This window comes from Sander vitreus, chromosome 3 (assembly GCF_031162955.1).
Source record: "Sander vitreus isolate 19-12246 chromosome 3, sanVit1, whole genome shotgun sequence".
NCBI classification, from domain to species: domain Eukaryota; kingdom Metazoa; phylum Chordata; class Actinopteri; order Perciformes; family Percidae; genus Sander; species Sander vitreus.
In genome coordinates, this window is record NC_135857.1 from 19,247,894 (window position 1) to 19,266,993 (window position 19,100).

Genomic DNA, 19,100 nt, shown 5'->3' on the forward strand with positions numbered 1-19,100 from the left:
TTTACCTCTAACAATTAACCCATTCAAACTTCCATTCATATCAGCACACTATAACAGCATTGTCTTAAAACTTAGGATATAAGTAATCCACAACAGTAACCGACTGTAAGGTCCATTGCCATCCCTCCATTTTCTATGTGTTGGTTGCCAGGAGACCTCTGAACTTTCTGTATTTCTTCTGTCAGAGAAGATCTGCTGTACTACACTGTAAGCTAATAGTCATTTGCAGTGTGTTGTAGATAGGACTTTTACATGGCAGGTATTTTGACATTTCAGCACAGTTAATAGTGTCTGCATTTAATTTAAGAGTGCCACTCCAAGGGTCTTGGTGTTATGTATATTGGCTAATATTTCTTACTGAGACATTTAATGGAACAGACTATTAATGTTAGTAGTTGCATCTGTTTTTTGACACAAAGTAATGTTTGACTTGAATTATGCCTTGAGTTTTTTCTAATCACTGGCAGGCCAATCAGGCTGCAAGACTTTTCTAGAACATTTTAAAGACACAACCACAGACGTATTACTCTGTGTCAAAAAGTAAGTTAATATGTAATAGTAATAATATGTAAAAGTAAGGAAAAAATGAAGGTGAAATGTATAATCCCAATGTTAACACATAAAAGTGAAGCCTCTCCACCAAAACTTAAAGCACAAAACTATATTCATGTTTTACAGTACTGTGTGGATTAACACTATAAATCCAAATGATATGGAGGTTGTGTATATTCACACAGGTGTTTGCAGTTATGGCTGATTAGTCCTCTGCTCAGGTTGGAGTTGGGTGGTAGAAATGTTCTAAGGTCACCAAACTCACTAACAAACGATAGAGATGATGATGATGATGATGATGATGATGATGATGATGATGATGATGATGAACAGAAACAACAAATCAGTGTTAGGTGAGTGATAGAGCTCTCATCAATCACAGTCTGCACATGCTCACACAGCGTTGAGTAGCCTTAATCAGGCAAAAAAGTAATTGAGAACACCTGTGTAGGTGGACCATGGCTGTAGGCTACAGGGGATGTAATATATTCAAATGCTTTGTTTACATAAAATACTGATTTTCTATTTGTCTTACGTGAATATGTTCAAAACTCCTTACTGGGTCTTTGGAATGTAAAACACCTGACATATGAAGCCACTTGAGGATATTTAAAGTTCTTGAATGTCAAACATTTTAAAAGGCTCCTGTAAGGCACAGCTCCAGTAGTGAATCCCTGTGCTGCTTCGTGGTGTGTATACTGGGCAGGCCATATAAGGCAGAGGATCTGTGTTGGACTCTCTGAGACCTTTGTCCCGTTAGACACACAGGAGTGAAGTGCAATATATGGTTTACAGTGAAACACTGCCAGCACGAAATGATAATATCTTCTGTGTTTGAAGGGAGAGGAAACAACTTAAAGTTCTGCCCGGTCCCAGATCTAAAGTAGCCTAGCCTATGAAGTAGGAAGAAGACGGGTCTATGGTGGGAGTTGTGTCGAGTCTATGGTGGGAGTTGTGTGAAAATGCGCAGCTGCGGTGTGAAGATACACCGTGAAAGTTGAATTTTCACCACAACACCACTTTCATTTTCACGGATGAATGGGTGCTCATGGCAGAGCAGGCATGACCTGCAGGAAGATTGTTTGTAAGCGCACGCAGATGAGTGATGTGATCAGCTCCGGTTTGACTGACGCGCGTCTTTGGCTATGTAGCATTGAGCGTTAAAGTATCGACTGGTCTCTCTCTCTCTCTCTCTCTCTCTCTCTCTCTCTCTCTCTCTCTCTCTCTCTCTCTCTCTCTCTCTCTCTCTCTCTCTCTCTCTCTCTCTCTCTCTCTCTCTCTCTCTCTCTCGCTCACCGAAGCTCGGGTATCAGTTACTGGGTCCCGACCAATCCCCGCGCGCTGTCAGAGCTCGAGAGGAGACAGCAGCAGGGAGCAGACCGGGGAGAGGAAGACAGATACAGAGGGGAGTGAAAGCCAGAAGAGCACACACCCAACCAATCAATCTCTGTGTCTAACCATCGTCTATCCTCCTTCACCCCCTCCCAGCACACAGACAGCCCCCCTCCTCCTTGACTGCAGCTGTTTGGGTTAACCGGGGAGACGCGAGGCAGGATGCGCGATGGGACAAGCGTGCGGACACGCGCTCCTCTGCCGTAGCCAACCGCCATCCTCCGAGATGTAAGTGTGCCTAATAACTATGTGTGCTGTGTTTGTACCTTGACGCTTCTTGCCACTTCTAAATACAGCGCACAAACTGAACGAGGCGCATGGTGCAGAGCATGAGCCAAATAGTGACCGGGGGGTATAGTGTGTGTGAGTGTGACCTGCTGGGTGTCATAACCCCCCACCACGACAGCGGAAGTAAAGACCCCAGGTGAACTGTGCAGGTGACTGTCATTATAAACCGCTGTGTAGCTCATCTCTATCACACTGTAATATCACTAAAATGTTGTCATAGTGTGTCTAGGCTGCTCTACAGAGAGTTTATTTACCTTATTATGACTTAAATCTTTCAAGCTATTATAACAGTATACTCTGGCTACTCTATTAGCACAGATTGCAATAGCCCAGTTGCATTCTCTCAATCCTTATGTTAAAATGTTTTTTTAAGGGCTGACTTTGAACTATCTCATCCTAAAATACTGTTTGTCCTGATCTTTTGTAGCCTCACAATCCAGTAAAATCTTGTATAGTATCACTTTCTAACATGGCACCCTTTATAAAAGGATTATATGCTGTAACTAATAGCTTTATTAATGGTTAATAAAACATGTACTAATGCTTTATAGATCTGGGGGAATAGAATGCTGACACTGTAAATACAATTGTAAATTAAATCAAATCATAAGCCATTAATAAGAAAAGCTTTTGGGTTGAAACTTCTCTTTGATGGATTCGATTTACCTTGTAGAACCGGGTTGCACACAAGGAGGTTGTACCCCTTGTTTCACCAAATTTGGTGATTTTGAAGTTTTTGGATCAACTTATGTGCAGTTTTCTCCTTTGAAGAGGAGCTTAAAACCAGGTTGTTTTTCAGCATTCTTGGCCCTGAGACAGTTTTCCTTGTTCATGAAAGTTGACATTTTGGAGAAAAGTGGTTTTACCATGGATCAAAGGAGGCTGACATGATTATTATTAAAGCAATAAAGCAGCCCAGCGTTGCGTCCTATCTTTGAGAAGCTTGTAGTGTTTACTAGAGAAGGAATAGATTTCAGGAAGGTGGCAATTGTTAGAGCCATTAGTTGTGGTGTTGTTGTTCAGTCCATGTCATGACTTCTCTCAGGGGCACCTGTCTGGGGAAAAAATGTAAATGTCAAAGCCACACTAAATGTTAGCTAATAAAATAGAGCCCTGATATTGATTTTTCTGTTTGAAATGAAAGTTTGCCACACACAACGCCTGCTCTCAAATGATAATAAGTGATACATCTGCTGCTGTTGAGACGAGGGATTGTGATCAAAGAGTGTGGCTAGTTAAACAGCTTTCACATACATAGGATAAGTGCTTCCCTCAGGACATGTCTTGATGACTATACTCTGTTAGCATCATTTGCGGATAATAACATTATAATGCCATTATATGCTGATTGCACAAAATATTAGAGACATCTTCCTGATATCAAGTTTCAACCCCTTTTTGTCTCAAAGTAAAAAAAAAAAATCCTCATCTAATGTGCTCCTCCTTTATTATTAGTTTAAATTAGGGCTGTCAGCATTAACGCGTTAATCGCGATGCGATTAAGGGTCGAGCATAATGCATAATTTGTTTTAATCGTATTAATCGCATGCCGCCATTTATTAATTTATTTTCACTTCACTCGGCTTTGCGTCGTGCCTAACAGGCTACTATTTTGCTGTACTTCCTCGTAACACATCCTGCTGCTGCAGGAATAGCAACGCCGATTTCGGTGCCTCATTCTGGTGCCACTGATATGCCTGCACTTCTCTCTGATGCGCTGAAACAGACGTTACAGGCAACAGAAACATCGCTGCACATGACGATAGTTAACACTACACTCGACAGCAGCTAACGTTAGCCTACCGCTAGCTAGTTAACACTATACTCGACAGCAGCTAACAATAGCCTACCGCTAGCTAGTAGCTGGATTAAACACGGTTACATTGCTGACAGCTAACGCTAAATTGTGACGGTATTTCACTGTAGAGGATTCAACACCGGGATGTAACAATCTGCAGCTGCTGTTGTCGGAAAAACACAGACGGTGCGTTCAATGAAAGCCTCGTGGTGTATTCAAAGTTGTTAAATTCAAATGTGTGACTAGATTAAATATATAATAAACAAATACAAATCTTAAAATCAAGTTCATAAAGTCCCTTTCTTTGCATTCATTTGATTCCCAATCAAGATCCATTGTTAATATGTACTTAAAAACAGTTCTGAAATACAAAATAATAGAATTTTAATCATGTAATAAAACATGCGATTAATCGCGATTAACTATAGAAATTCAACGATTAATCACGATTAAGAAAATGGAATCGTTTGACAGCCCTAGCTTAAATCCAATAAGGGAAATCACTAAAGGATAATGGCTTTTATTCACCTCACCAGCACTTGTTTGAAAAGACTAAGCTATTTAATATTACATTTATTGGCCAGTCTCGGAGAAAATAATTAGAGTTGTGGAGGGATAATGAATCTGCCAGGTGGACGTCAGTGATCTCTGACATACAATTAGTTTCAGTAGCTGGTGTCACTTGCTCTCCTCAATCTGGAGTCGCTTTGACTTAGAGACTTAGCATCGCTGATCAGTTAAGGTCATGAAGTGTGATGCTGTCATGAAATACACAAGAGCAGATGTCATGCCTGTACCTATTGGGATATGTCTCTTGTAATTGAACATTCTGATCGAATAAAACCAAGCTAGAGCAACATCCACAGCCTTTTGTGTTTCCATCATTGTGATGGTTTTTTAGAGTCTTGGATCCCTGGAATGTAACTTTGAGATTATTCATCTGAAATATTAACCAAGCTCTGCAGTTTCAGGAATCACATCCATATAATCTGTCTAAGCTTAGTCTTGCCAGACCTATCTCAACAGCGCTGTGTGAAGTAAGGTCTGGCTACACCACAGATACATTCTAGAATTGGAGAAAAAAACCGCTCTTGGTTGTTTGCATTTCTTTAAACCAATCACAAAAGTGGTCGTTTTGGACGCAGCGATGGTGCCTCTGCAAAATAGTCTTGGAAAGGAACTTGTATTGCACCCCGCAAAAAAAAAAAACGCCACGTAATTTTTTTTAAATGAAGTTAACTGTTCACACAATACAATAACGTGAGCTATTTAAATTAGCTGGATAAATGGCATAATTTGCTCTTACCAGTGTATCGCCGTCCCAGTTAAATGCCGCAAACATATTCTTTGTAAGTCTTTACAATCATTCACTGAAAGAAACAAGCAGGCCTCCCTTATTGCACAATCCAAATGTTCTTCAAAACTTACTATTTTCAGCATGTGGCTTGCTAGCTCGAAGTCTGTTATTGACAACAGCAACATACAGAGAGCAGAAGGTGAGGGGCAAAGCTGGATGCTCTGTCGTTATGTTGCTGTTTGTGTTGTTTTAAACAGCCTTTTGAGCAGGACACGGTCATATTTAATGCACTTTGTTTATCATCTTGCATCATTTTAGCATCCAACAGGCATTACCCTTGAAATCTGTATTTGGGTGTGTGTGCATGTGAACGGTCTTCAGCCTGAAAAATATTGCAATTTACTGGATTGATGCCAGGAAGTCAGATCCCCCAGCCTCCTGCTGAGCACACAAACATGCATGCACACACACGCACGCACGCACGCACGCACGCACGCACGCACGCACACACACACACACACACACACACACAACAATTCAGAGCAGCAGCAGAGTTGTAACCTGATTCCTTGTGTGTGTGTGTGTGTGTGTGTGTGTGTGTGTGTGTTTGAGAAAGAGAGAGAAATGATGCTGACATAGCACTGTGTTATCATCAGTAATGGGCTATCAATACTAAAATATTCAGAGAGAGAGAGAGAGAAGAGAGAGAGAGTAAGCAAAGAGAAAGCAGAGAGAAGCCACTGTGAGTTGTGTTTATATGTTTTTACAGAATGTGTGTGCTTCAGCAAAACATTTTACTTAAAAGTGTTCCATTCACTGATTAATCTGCATTTTGATTCCCTGTCTCTGGGTCCAGAATTGTATGTGGAGTATTCAACTACAAACTGTAAAAGTATAACATATATACTCAAACTGTTTACATATGTTTACTTTGGAGGCCAGAAAAAGATAATAGATATCATTTAATTTGTTATTTATAAACAACAAGACTGTTTATATTCAAAAAACATCATGCTGAAAAGCATGTAAATTGAGGAGCTGTGCACATCAATGGCAAAAACTCTTGTTCTGTAGGTGAAGTGCAAATTAAGCATGTAATTATTTTTGAAATACTGAACTGAAAAAATATGTGGTTGCATGCTACCATTAATTTTCTGCATGCATATTATAATATTATATCATTAGTTTTAATCAATTAACTTTGGGATACTGGTACAGGGGCTTGATCCAATCCAAACCCACAATGGGCGAGAGGTGGGTTACACCCAAGACAAGTGTCGAGTGTATCACAGGGCTGACACACTCACAGAATCGCATTCCCTCTTGCATTCACACCTTTGGCCAATTTAAAGTCTTCAGTACATCTAAATAGCTTGTCTTTGGACTGTGGGAGGAAACTACAGTACCTGGAGGAAACACACATGTAAATGTAATGGTAAAAGTAAAATGCAGTATCTTAGTTTCAAAAAGGCAATAGGAAACTTGATCTGGAATCAACTTTTTTATCTAGTAGGTATAATTGTGATGTACTGTGCAATGCAGCTAAAGGAACAATGGTTAGTGTCATATTTTTGGAGAGGTTTCTGATGGAAGTCCATACACCAGGCTGGTTGGAGCGTGCCTTTTATATTCAATTGAAATCAAGAAGGAAATGTAAATAAAAACATTTCCACATGGCTTAGAGTGGTATGGGGACATAAGCTACATTGCACCAAATTCATTCAACTCAATGCACTCAATAAATGTTATTACAAAGCTCATATTTTACTCTGTGTGTCTATTAAAGCCAGAGGGAACGAGATGGATGCATTCATTTAGCGATGTCAACAAGCTGTGCAGTGTGATGTATGTAATGAGATGTAATACAGCTGTCCTGATCACAAACCGAGTACAAATCCATTTTAGCTAAATGTTGTTTGGTTCTCCCTGATTTCTCTTGTAATCTACCAGTGATTTCCTGTAGCCCATATAAACCATTGTGGTCGTCCAGTGCCTACAGTACATTTGATCCAAATTGATACACCATATTATTGGCTATTTATTAAATTATTAGATATTAAATGGGATCCATGCATCTCCCATCTCTAATTGAGATGTAAATGGAATCAATATGGATTGAAGGAGGTTGAGAATAGGAGAAGACTTTATACTTTTTAGAGAGAACAAGTTTTTATATGTTTAACATGTTGTCTGCTCTGGAACGAATTCAGCTGGCCCAACTGTTAACATTTTTAAATGAACTAGTAGACAAACAAAGACAAAAACACATGCTGGTTTTCAGTCAGATTGTTCAATCAATCAATTTTTATTTGTCACGTGAAATTGTGTGTGGTACAGTTGCAGTGAAATGTTATCCCATCAGCTCCTTCAACCTGAGCATCATTCATAAGGCCATCCAGCTCACTGTGTGACACCTGCACACTGACTACCAGGATACCCAGAGATATCGCAGTCGGTGTCCAATGCCTCCGCTCTTGTCTTGGTGCCCCCTCTGATGTAGAGATGGACGCGGAGATGGTCTTGCTTGTCCAAGTAGTCGGGATCGTAGCCATACATAGATCTGAGCTGATAGCCAACTTCACCTTTTCTTCTGTGTTTACATTTGAAAAACCTTGGCAGGCCAGGCTAGCAGACCCTATCCTGATGAGTGACTCATAGTCATGACATGGCCACAGAGATGGTCTTGCTAGCCTGAGCTCATCTTGTCCATCTTTTCCTTGGTCTTTACTCTAATGTTTATAGTGTTTTTAGTTTTGTTAGATTTTACACTTAACTGAGATAATCTGAATCAACATTGTGCACGATTGTTGTGCGACTGTGAACCAGGATCATTTGGAAATGGTACCAAAATTAGAACCAAAGCTGGAAATGTGACAGTTTGCATGAGGTAATGGCACGATTGGAAGTATTTTACTGTGAAGCAGCTGCAGATATGTGATGAACATGAAGAGGTGTAGTTAAACAAGATAACTAACTTTTACATTTTCACTATTCAAAGTAGATCTAGTTCCAGATTGAGACATTCAGACATTGGTTTTAGGTGGTGGACCTGTTTGCATCATTGAAAGAGAATAATGGTCTTCCTTACAGCTCTGACAAGTTGTAGCACAGGAGAGCGGATCTGAAAACAGTAATGTCTTGAAACCTTACGTCGTTTTATGAATCAGACTGTGCTTGGGCAATTATATTTAACTCTGACATGAACAACCTTAGTCATAAATATAATCAAGAGTAAGTTTGCTTCTACATGAAATTTGCTCCAGCCAGTACATCCCCAGACTGGATGCTGAAACCATACTGCTCTTTTTCTCCATGTAAAAATTCCCACAAAACATTTGTTTTATATCACCTTATTGGTCTGTGGGAGTGAATGTGTGCTTTTGCAGTGTTTACCTAGAAACTATGAAGATTGCATGCCATCTCTGCTGTTTCTATTGTGGGTTCTATACAAGAATAGAAAACCTGGCCAGCTGGTCACTTGTTTCTCACCTTATAAGGAAGCTTTATTTTAAAGACAGAGGCTAGAATTACAGTTAGGTTGAGTTTAAGGTTTCATAAGCAGGTTTAGTGTTGGGTTGAGGTTAGAGGATGGTTTGGATAAAGTACAGTATATGACAGCCATGGTAGGTTGGCTCCAGGGAGTAAATTTAAGTCAATACAATATCTTTGTGTGTGTGTGTGTGTGTGTGTGTGTGTGTGTGTGTGTGTGTGTGTGTGTGTGTGTGTGTGTGTGTGAGCCTGGAGGTGTCTCGGGGAAATGAGCTTGACAGCTCCCATGGTTCCCAGCTTTGGCTCCAGCAGCTCCTGTCAGCCTTCCTATCTCTATGGACTGTTGCCACAGACAGGTGTTCGAGTTTGTGTGTGTGTGTGTGTGTGTGTGTGTGTGTGTGCAGACGTGTGTATAATAGTGTGTATGTGTTTACAAGTGTGTGTGTGTCTGGGCACATTTGTGTTGCTGTCAGTATTCCAATGGACAGCCACAACTGTGTGAGTGTTTTTTAAGATTTTTTTTTTAGTGGCTACAACTGGTGTGTGTGGTCCACTAATAGTGTCAAAGGGTTACAGGTGTATTTTATTCCATCAGTCCTGGATGTAGTTTTTTCATCTTTTGATCTGTCTGTATTATCTTTACAGTCTTGCAAGCTTTGTGTATTTATTGTACGTGTGTGTGTCTGTGTGTGTGTGTGTGTGTGTGTGTGTGTGTGTGTGTGTGTGTGTGTGTGTGTGTGTGTGTGTGCATGCATGTGTCCTCTTTACTCATAACCTAAGGAGTAAACACCTTAAATAAATGTGGAGATATCTGCCAAAGAGATTGCATTACAGCAAATAATATTTGACATCCAGTTTTAGCACTTTCAGTCTTTGTGAAGTTCGTGCTTATAAGGTTTGTTGTTCTGTTGTGACACTACAATGCTTGAATGCATTTACTACTTAAGTTAATTGCAATTTCAGTGTAAACAGCTACATCTATTTTAGTTTGTAGCTTTACTCATTTGTTTTTGCAGGCAACCTGTGTGTGTCTATCTTCAGACAGGTGGAAAGTTGCAGGGGTCACAGACACAGGGTCATTGTTACAGTATGAAAAGCAGAGAGGGCTATAGGATCTTAGAGTATACATGTATATATATTCATATTATTTGCCTACCTCAACTATGCACAAAACCATAAACAAGAGAGTCATACCGGTTCAGATGTTGTCCGGGTCATCAAGGTCTACATCAGGTGTTGGGGAACCAGGACAACCTGATGAGAAATGAGCTACTGGAACAATACATTAGTGGACTTAGTGAAGGCAACAGTGGTTCCAATGGTAATTGGAGTACTCTGGGCTGAACCCCCAACTGGGACGGTGGCTTCACCAAATTCCAGGAAGAACATCTGAGATATCTGTCCAAAAGAACGCAAACCTAGGAACAGCTAAGCTACTGCGAAGAACCCTCAGGCTCCCAGGCCTCTGGTAGATGACCTGAGCTTGGAGGAAGGAAATAGACTGCCCAGTATGGGGCGAGTGGGAATTATATATATATATATATATATATATATATATATATATATTATATATATATATATTACAGGGTTTATACATGGGTATGAGAATTGCCCAGCATCTACTCTCTTATACATTTTTTGCACTTACAAACATGGTAGTAGTAAGAGTAAATGCATAGGGAATAAAAGTGAAGAAACAGCTGAAAAGAAGTGGGAGATTAAAAAGACACAAGGTGACTGAAGTAAAACAAATTTGAATCTCAAACTGACAGACACAACAAACCCTTTCAAACAGCGCAAAATTTCACAAGTTCCCAGTGTTGCGAGGATAGATTACTTCTATCACATCCTGTTTTTCAATCCTGCAAAAAACAACAAAATGTTTTTTGTGTTGGTTTTGTGCAGGTAAGCAGACTAAAATGGCACAGTGCTGCTCAGCAATTTCCATGACTCCGTTTAGCTGAACTGATTTCATTTTGTTGTTGTTCGCAGCATCTGTCATTACTTTTGCTCCTGTGGTAGGTGTCATTATCTTTTTCTAATGTTTTTGATTGCTGATATTCGTCATATGTTGCTGCTGTGGATTTTGCAGACGTTTTTATGTTGCTCTTACAGTAGCTGCAGATGTTTTCTGTTATGGTTTTTACTCTTTTGAACATGAATTTGTCCGTGTTACTAGTGTCATTGTGTTACTGCTATAGATTTAGCTGTTTGCTGGCCAAAGTTATATTGACATTGTTACTGTAGTTATTTTTGTGACTTTAGTTGTTGGCATTATCACACTCGGCCTCTACAGTAGAGCGGCAGAATGTGTTCCTGTGCTCTAGTTCCTCTTGCCCAGACTGCAGGGCTTTTTCTTATTGATCGGCTCTATTGATTGACTCACACAGAGATAAAGCCACTGACAGGCTGTAAGTTGGGACATTCAGGAATTTTGTGATGCTTGTAGATTGAATGAAATTACTTGTTCAACAGCATTTGAACATGCAGACTGTAGAGACACACATACTGCACATACATACACAGACATAGGCCTACTCACATGCGCACACACTAGGGTAGACACACACATACATATACTATTGTATTTCTGTCTGGAGGCTACTATGCGTCCAGTATTTTGACACAGCAGCTATTTTTATGCTGATTGCCTAATGGAAACATGGTGATGATTGTTCTGATCACATGGACGCTGAACTATTTACTGTTTGTGTATCTATCTGTCCTCAACATCTATATATGGCTCCTGTTGTTTAGTGTTGCATTGATTCACTCGTTTGTTGTTATTTCCGTCAGACTAACCCTCTATTCTCTTCATGACCTCATTTGTGTGCCATTGTCTCCATCTATCCATTTATCCTTTTCCATTTTCTCACTTCTCTGTCCCGACTTTCCACCTCTCCACTTCAAAATCCCACCCGCCAGACAGCGACAGAGAGACAGGTGTGACAGAGAAAGGAAGATGCTGCTGAGATGGCTTGATAGATGAAGGGCAGGTGTTTCATCCAAATAATGGTCCCCTAATGGTGTCAAAGGTTACAGGTGTATTTTATTCCATCAGACCTGGATGTAGTTTTTTCATCTTTTGATCTGTCTGTATTATCTTTACAGTCTTGCGAGCATTGTGTATTTATTGTACGTGTGTATGTGTGTGTGTGTGTGTGTGTGTGTGTGTGTGTGCGTGTGTGTGTGTGTGTGTGTGTAGACTACAGGCATGATGGGAAGGCATGATGGGAAAGGTAAGATCTATCACTGAACAAAATCTAATATCAAGTGAAGTTTATAAAGGTAAATGTCATCCCAATTTGAAACACATTACTATTGTGCTGGCTTTAGTTATTGTATTAAAGGTATACAGTATCTTATTTTAATTTTGCAATTGTAATATACCTAGGTTTTGATGACTTTTTAGTTCCTAAAACCATCCTACTATTACTAGCCCTCCAGACCAGTGGTTGGCAGTCCTGTTCATCAGCCCTCAGACTCGTGCTGGTTTTCATTCTCACCATTTATTTCAGACTTATATTTACCTGGGACACCAGGTGATTACAGTAAACTACTGCTTGAATAGAACCAGAGAATGATTTTTTCTTAAAAAACAACTTAACCAATAAATAAGTTTGCTTTTTTTTTTTTTTACAAAGCGCTTTACAGCCAGACAACAGATACTGCAGGTTAAGCCACACGCCAACATATTAAACAAAGAAAAGTCAACCAAAACAATCAACTGATACAATGGATAAAATATCTTAAAAAATAAGACATTCATTAAGTTGTTAAAATGAGAATAAAAAATAAATCATGAAAAAATAGCTTTGAGGAGAACTTTAAAAGAGAAAACAGACTAAGCACATCTAAGATCCTCAGGTATGGAGATCCACAGCCTGACCACATGGTCAACCTGGTCACCAAAAGTCCCCTATAAAGTAATGTATAATACAACCCCTAAAAGATCAATCAAAATAGATAATGAAAACACAACGTATTAATAGATAAACATGATAGAAATGAATAGATAGAAATATGTTGTACATGCAAAATATGCAGAATAGCATAATATGTTTAGGTGGAAAACAACATGGAGGTAATGAGCTGCAGACAGACCCACAGAGCTGAGGTCATATACAGTCTGCACATGAGTGAGTCACACTGTGGTGGGAGACTAAAAGACATCAAGGAGTCCTCTCAGAGAAAGCTAGTGGTTTTAAAAACATGGGATGGACATTATGTAAACTCTAAAGCAACTATGTATACCACGCTGTCACAAAGTGCTCTTGACAGTCATTTCCTCAACAAATTCCACATACAGATGGACAGAAATGTTAAGTGCTTCTTCCAGAGGCTTTTAAATTACACAGTAGAGTAGTATAAATCAAGTTGCATTAATTGAACTGTGGCAGAGATTTGATGCATTGACTTTAAGCACAGGATTTGTAAGAATATAATCTTTTTCACATATAGTCAGTTTGAGCAGCAGGATATCAACACAAAATACTTCTAAAAACGACGTAATGACGTAAATGAAAAATACATGGCAACCTTCTACTGTGAGCAACAATAGGCCTGTGTTATATTCAGAATAATTATATAGGATTTTTGTATGGAGGGAGTTAACCCCAACAGTATGTGGTGATAATATGAATGGTTCATTTGGATGGTAAATTGTTAATCAATTTTGGGTTTTTGTCTGATTATCCTAGTTGACAATCCAGCCTAGGTTAAAGCTAATAATAGCTCACATTTGGTTTGATTTTTTACCTTCAGCACGTCTCCTCAGATAACCAGTATATGGTGGATGTACAACCCATTTTACCAATTCAAGGCATGGTGTAACATCTGTTGTGTTTTGGAGTGAGTTTTGAATATATTTAGGGTTAACATGTAATGTAAGGTTGGAGAGTGCCTTTGTTTGTTTGACCTATTGTGTCACATGTTAGTACACATGCATGCAACACAGTGGTAAAGAGACCCTAAACTGCTCCCAGACAAACACACAAAGGTTGCCCTTGACCCTAGCTGGTTTTCCCTGAGGAACACATTCTGCCCTGTGCCACACATGTGCGCTAAAAAAAGAAATTGGACACAGATAAATGCAGACTATCTCTAGTATAAAGGATCTTTGAAAACACCCACACACAGACACGCTATTCTGCTGTGTGAATCTGAAGTTCTTAATTAGAGTTAATGCTCATTTTGCTTACCTGCAGTCACAACACAGTCAAGACAAATAAGAGTCTTGGTGTGTGTTTGTGTGTGTGTGTGTGTGTGTGTGTGTGTGTGTGCACGCGTGCGTGTGTGTGTGTGTGTGTGAAGCTTCACATATTCAATGACCCCAACTTGTCACCTTTCACACCTTTCTACACACTGCCCCCCCCCACATCACAGTAATAATTGCCCAGAGGCTCTTTCTGTCTCTCTCATTTTGTCTCCTATTACACCATCTATCTTTAAAAAAAAAAAAATCCCTTTCAAATCAGCTCAAGCAAAAAATTTAAATTTTGTACCGCCAGCAGGGGGTCTAGCAGAGTTGTATGTGCTGTTTATACATGCGTGTATTTATGCTTGTCTGCACAAGTATACTGCAAATATACACTACCGGTCAAAAGTTTGGGGTCACTTAGAAATGTCCATTCCACTCCATTCCAGACAGAATACCAGCTGAGATCAGTTGCATTTTCTTTTTTAATCAGGGCAGCAGTTTTCAGATTACATTATGTGCTTACATAACTGCAAAAGGGTTCTCGGCTGTTGTAGAAAGAAGTGGCTGAAGAAACGCTTGAAATTCCATGCTTTTTGGTCTAAACGTCATACCCAAATTAAAAGTGGTACAGCTCCCATATACTTTGACAAACAGAGTTACAGAGGCTAGAATGGAGGTTTTTTATTTCTGTCCAAGTCATACATCTGTAAAATGATTAGAATACACTGCTGTAAACACATCTGACAGGTGACAGACAACACAGGGCATTAGCCACATGTCTCAGCTTACTACAGAAAAAATGAAGCCAAAAGACTCAAAAATGGATTTTATATGATTTTTTTCTTTTTTCTGTGTTTTTTTATTTCCATTTGAAAAGTGCAAAGAAAAAAGCCAAAAAACTACAAAATACAACACTTCTCAAATACACAAACACACCCACATCAATCACCTTTCCAGTGATATCAGGCACACCCCTGAGTGTCAAAGTATATGGGAGCTGCACCACTTTTAATTTGGGTATGACGTTTAGACCAAAATGCATAGATTTCAAGTGTTTTTTCAGCCACTTCTGTCTACAACAGTCGAGAACCTTTTTGCAATTATGTAAACACATAATGTAATCTAAAAACTGCTGCCCTGATTAAAAAAACAATGCAACTCATCTCAGCTGGCATTCTGTCTGGAATGGAGTGGAATGGACATTTCTAAGTGACCCCAAACTTTTGACCGGTAGTGTACATCCATGTGCACACAGCTGATGAGCGGGTTAGAAGAAATACCAGACATTTTGTAAAGAAGCCTGTGTGCAGTTCATGTAGATGTGATTTAGTTAGTTAGTTTGTTTACACACTGTTGGGATGCTGAATGTATGCTTCTGCCCACATTCTTGTTTGTTTTCCTCCACATGGAGCTGATAGGTGTACATGTGTGTTGTAGTTTTGGCAATGTCTCTTGATGCAGCCCATTCTCAACATCAATATGAAGAGAGTTTGTGTATATTTCATAGCTCTAACCTCTGGGTTCTTTGATGGGCCCATTGCCCCTTTTCAAAGTCTTCTCTGAGAAGCTTCCTCACAGTGGAGTGGATTGATGAGAGGGGGCACACTTGCTTTCATCTCTTTTGTCTTTTTCCATCTCATCTCTCTCATAATCTGTTTTTTTTACCTTCTCTCTTTTCATCTGCATTAGTCTGTTTACTCGCCTCTTTCCCTCTCTCTTCTTGACTGTATGCCTCTTTCATCCACTTCTTTTGCCTTTTGATAAGGACGAGAGGTTGTGTGTGTCGTAGCATTGCCTGTTTTGTCTGCAGTGAGATTGCATCGGCGTAGAGCTTGACAGGTCTCCAACAAGGCAGTCTGGGAAGCTACTTTGATGTCACCGACAATTTGGTAGTCAGTAATGAGGAGGTGGATTTAGTTTTGATTGGTGCCAGCCTTTGAATCAAAGCTCCGCCTCATGTTTGTTGATAGTGTTTGTGCTGTGTTGACTCCTTATTTTCTTCCACCCAGTTATCTTCCATCCAGTTTATCACACCACTTGCTTGATGCAAATCTGACTGATAGGCTGGCTGTCAGAAAGTGTCCATTTTCTAGGCTGCAGTGGAAGTAAGAAACTTGAAGTTGCTTGCTGTAATTAAACCTCATGCTCTCAGTTTTTCAAGAGCAGCTGCACTTAATAAAACAAAGGTGAAAAGGGAGCACACCATGTGGGCCTTCAGCTGTTAATTCAGAACTTGGTATTGACGAGATGCTCTACTTTCTTACTCATATCATCATATCATGGGGAGCACAGTCGGACTACATCCGTCTGTGATCCAATTTCTTGGCCAAACACGATGTCTGGTCTGTAAAACAAAATCAACAAAAGTCTGAGTTGACACATTTATCGAATGAAATTTACTACAACAGCCAACACATTGGCTAGTAAATTTAACAATAAAATCCACTGTAATTGCCACTGCAATGAAAACATTTGAAACTCAGCCTTCAAAAATAAGTTGTGGTTGTCCACTGCAATACTGATTCTGTTGCAGATAGACATAGAGCAGATATGGGTCCTTTTTAATTCAGTTGTTTTGATACATCAGTGCAGAACATCAAAATTCAACATATCCGTTTCCACCTCCATCTCTGTCATTTCTTTTGTGAATGTGGGGGATGAAATTTATTACTTAACTGATTTTACTTACACAAAAAAAAGAAAAAAGGAATAAATAATAATAAGAAATAAAAATAAGTAAGTAAGTAAATCAATTACTAGACATATATATATATATATAGACATATATATATAGACATATATATATATATATGCGTATACACACATACGCATATGTACACACGCACATACATACATACATATACTGTAGCTCTTATAGAGCGAAATCAGGAAACAAAACAACAAATAACAAATAAAATAAATGAGTAAGTTAGGAGGACTGAGTGAACTGTAGAAAAAGGTTAGTAGTTGCCGACACCCAGTTGCTAGGATTCATGGACCAGCAGGAATCATTAGGGGTTTTGGCTCAATTACACCTATAATGCGGCTGATGGTGTGGCAGGCAGCCAGTGAGGTATAGCGAGGTAGGAACCTATGCAGACAAATACTAAATATGCCACTACAGTGACATTTCCCTAACAGAAAGCTGGTTCACATAATTAATCAGTGGTTTCCAATGAGAATAAAATGTATCAGTAGAGCCTCTGATAGTAAACTTTATCTTCTTAAGTTTTAAGAAAGACAATGTGTCACATAGCCAGGCTTTAAACGACGGTGGTAAGGGTGACTTCCATAGAGTCCGAATTTTCCAACGAGCAATTAGAGAGGTAAAAGCAATAACATTAACTTGAGTTGTTGTCAATTTGAGTCCGTCCGGAGGTCTGCCAAAGATCGCTATATTGGGGAGGGACAGATCCTCAACACCAAAACCTTCGAGATTGCGTCAAAATATAGCTGCCAGAAGTTGAACAATTTGGGGCATGACCAGAACATATGGGTCAAATCACAAGGGGTCTGAGAACATCTATTGCATCCCTCGTCCGGGCCACCCAGATAAATCTTGGCAAGCCTGGCCTTGCTAAAGTGAATCCTATGTACCACTTTAAATTGAATAAGACTAAGCCTAGCACAGCTGGAGGAAGAATTGACTGCTCGCAGGGCTTTTTCCCAAAGGTCATCAGACAGGGAAATCTGTAGTTTGTTCTCCCAGCTGGTCCTCATTTTGTTGACAACAGAATCTACCATGTATTTTAACCATATTATTTTCGGTCCCTGTATCCAAATTTTGTTTTCTGCCTGAGGACTGCAGTTTACATTACAGGTACATGACACAATGAGATTAGAACAGGGGTGCCCAAACTTGTCAGCAGCTGGGAGCTGCCACATGGAGAAAAGCCACAAGCCTTTTGATATAAGAGACTTCTTGAGCCCAATTTATGCTTCTGCGTTAAATCGACGCCGTGGGTACGTATGTGTAGATATGGATCCTACGCCTGGCCCTACGCAGACCGTAACAACTGTGATTTGGTAGCATCACATTTCCACCCTACCCATTTCCGGGTTTCCTTCTCCATAAACAACATGAAATCAAGGAGAGGGTTAACTTCTCCTGCTACAGCTTCCCCACCGTGGTCAGAAAGCACAGTGAAGACACTTTTTCTCCCACTATGCCTCTAGAGTCCGTAGTCGCCCCGAGCTAATCCCTGTCACTCTCTCGCTCTACCACACACTCCCCACGCGCACACACGCTGGCCCTGCTATTCTCTTAAAGAGATACGCTAGAATGACGCAGACCCCAGCACACAAGTATAAACCTCAGGCCTCTTACGTAGGCTATGGAGAAAACTCTGCGTAGAGCCCGCACAGAAGCATAAATCCCGCTTTACTGAGTAAGATTTGTGCTGTTCGTTTGAATCTGCAGTAAGATGATTTCATCACTATTAAATATCATTCCTAACGGGAACAGTAACATTGAGCTTTAGACCGAAGAATTGCTGTCAGGTCAGGTGGAAGTCTTGTAGTGGCTATTGTAAGGAAATCACAGAGTTGACAGTCTGTTATCTTGGACCTCAGTCTGCCCTTGTTCTTTGTCGTAAGAGAAAATGCTCAAATATGTAGAGCCAAATAAACTGAGAATCCTTTTGGTAAGGCGCCTCAACTGGGAAAATCTGGGCTTTTCCAAATCCCAGTAGAGGTCTGCAGCAGGAGCTGCAGGTATTGACTTGAGTGAGTATCACCACATTGCATTTCAATGAGCTCCTCTACTCCTTCCACACCAATGGAGAAAGGATTTAAGATTAGGTGAACGTCTTTCTCAAAGACAGTTAAATCTTGAAAGCGCTGGTTCAATTCTGTGATCAGTGATGTGAACACAGTCACTTTTTTTTCTCTCCCATTTTCACAGAAGCGTTTGGGAAACTAGAGATAATTTTACAGGAGAGGGAAAGTGTGCAGCATTGCCGCCACTGAATGTCGAAGCATGCTTTTGTTCAACATGTTCAGATGGCTTGTGAGATCAACTAAAGAACAAAGCTGTTAAAAAACAGAATCCCAAACTGTTCCACAACTAGGCCAGCACCAATATG

The 19,100-nt window shown here is 39.9% G+C and overlaps 1 protein-coding gene across 1 annotated transcript in view; it reads left to right on the forward strand.

The window, feature by feature from the left end:
- The first annotated feature begins 2,044 nt into the window (after positions 1-2,044).
- Positions 2,045-19,100, forward strand: part of pde2a (phosphodiesterase 2A) — a 159,124-nt gene continuing 142,068 nt past the window's right edge. The window contains exon 1 of the mRNA XM_078246384.1: positions 2,045-2,172. Within this exon, the coding sequence (XP_078102510.1) occupies positions 2,114-2,172 (59 nt within the window). The 5' untranslated portion in view covers positions 2,045-2,113. The remainder of the gene's footprint in view (positions 2,173-19,100) is intronic.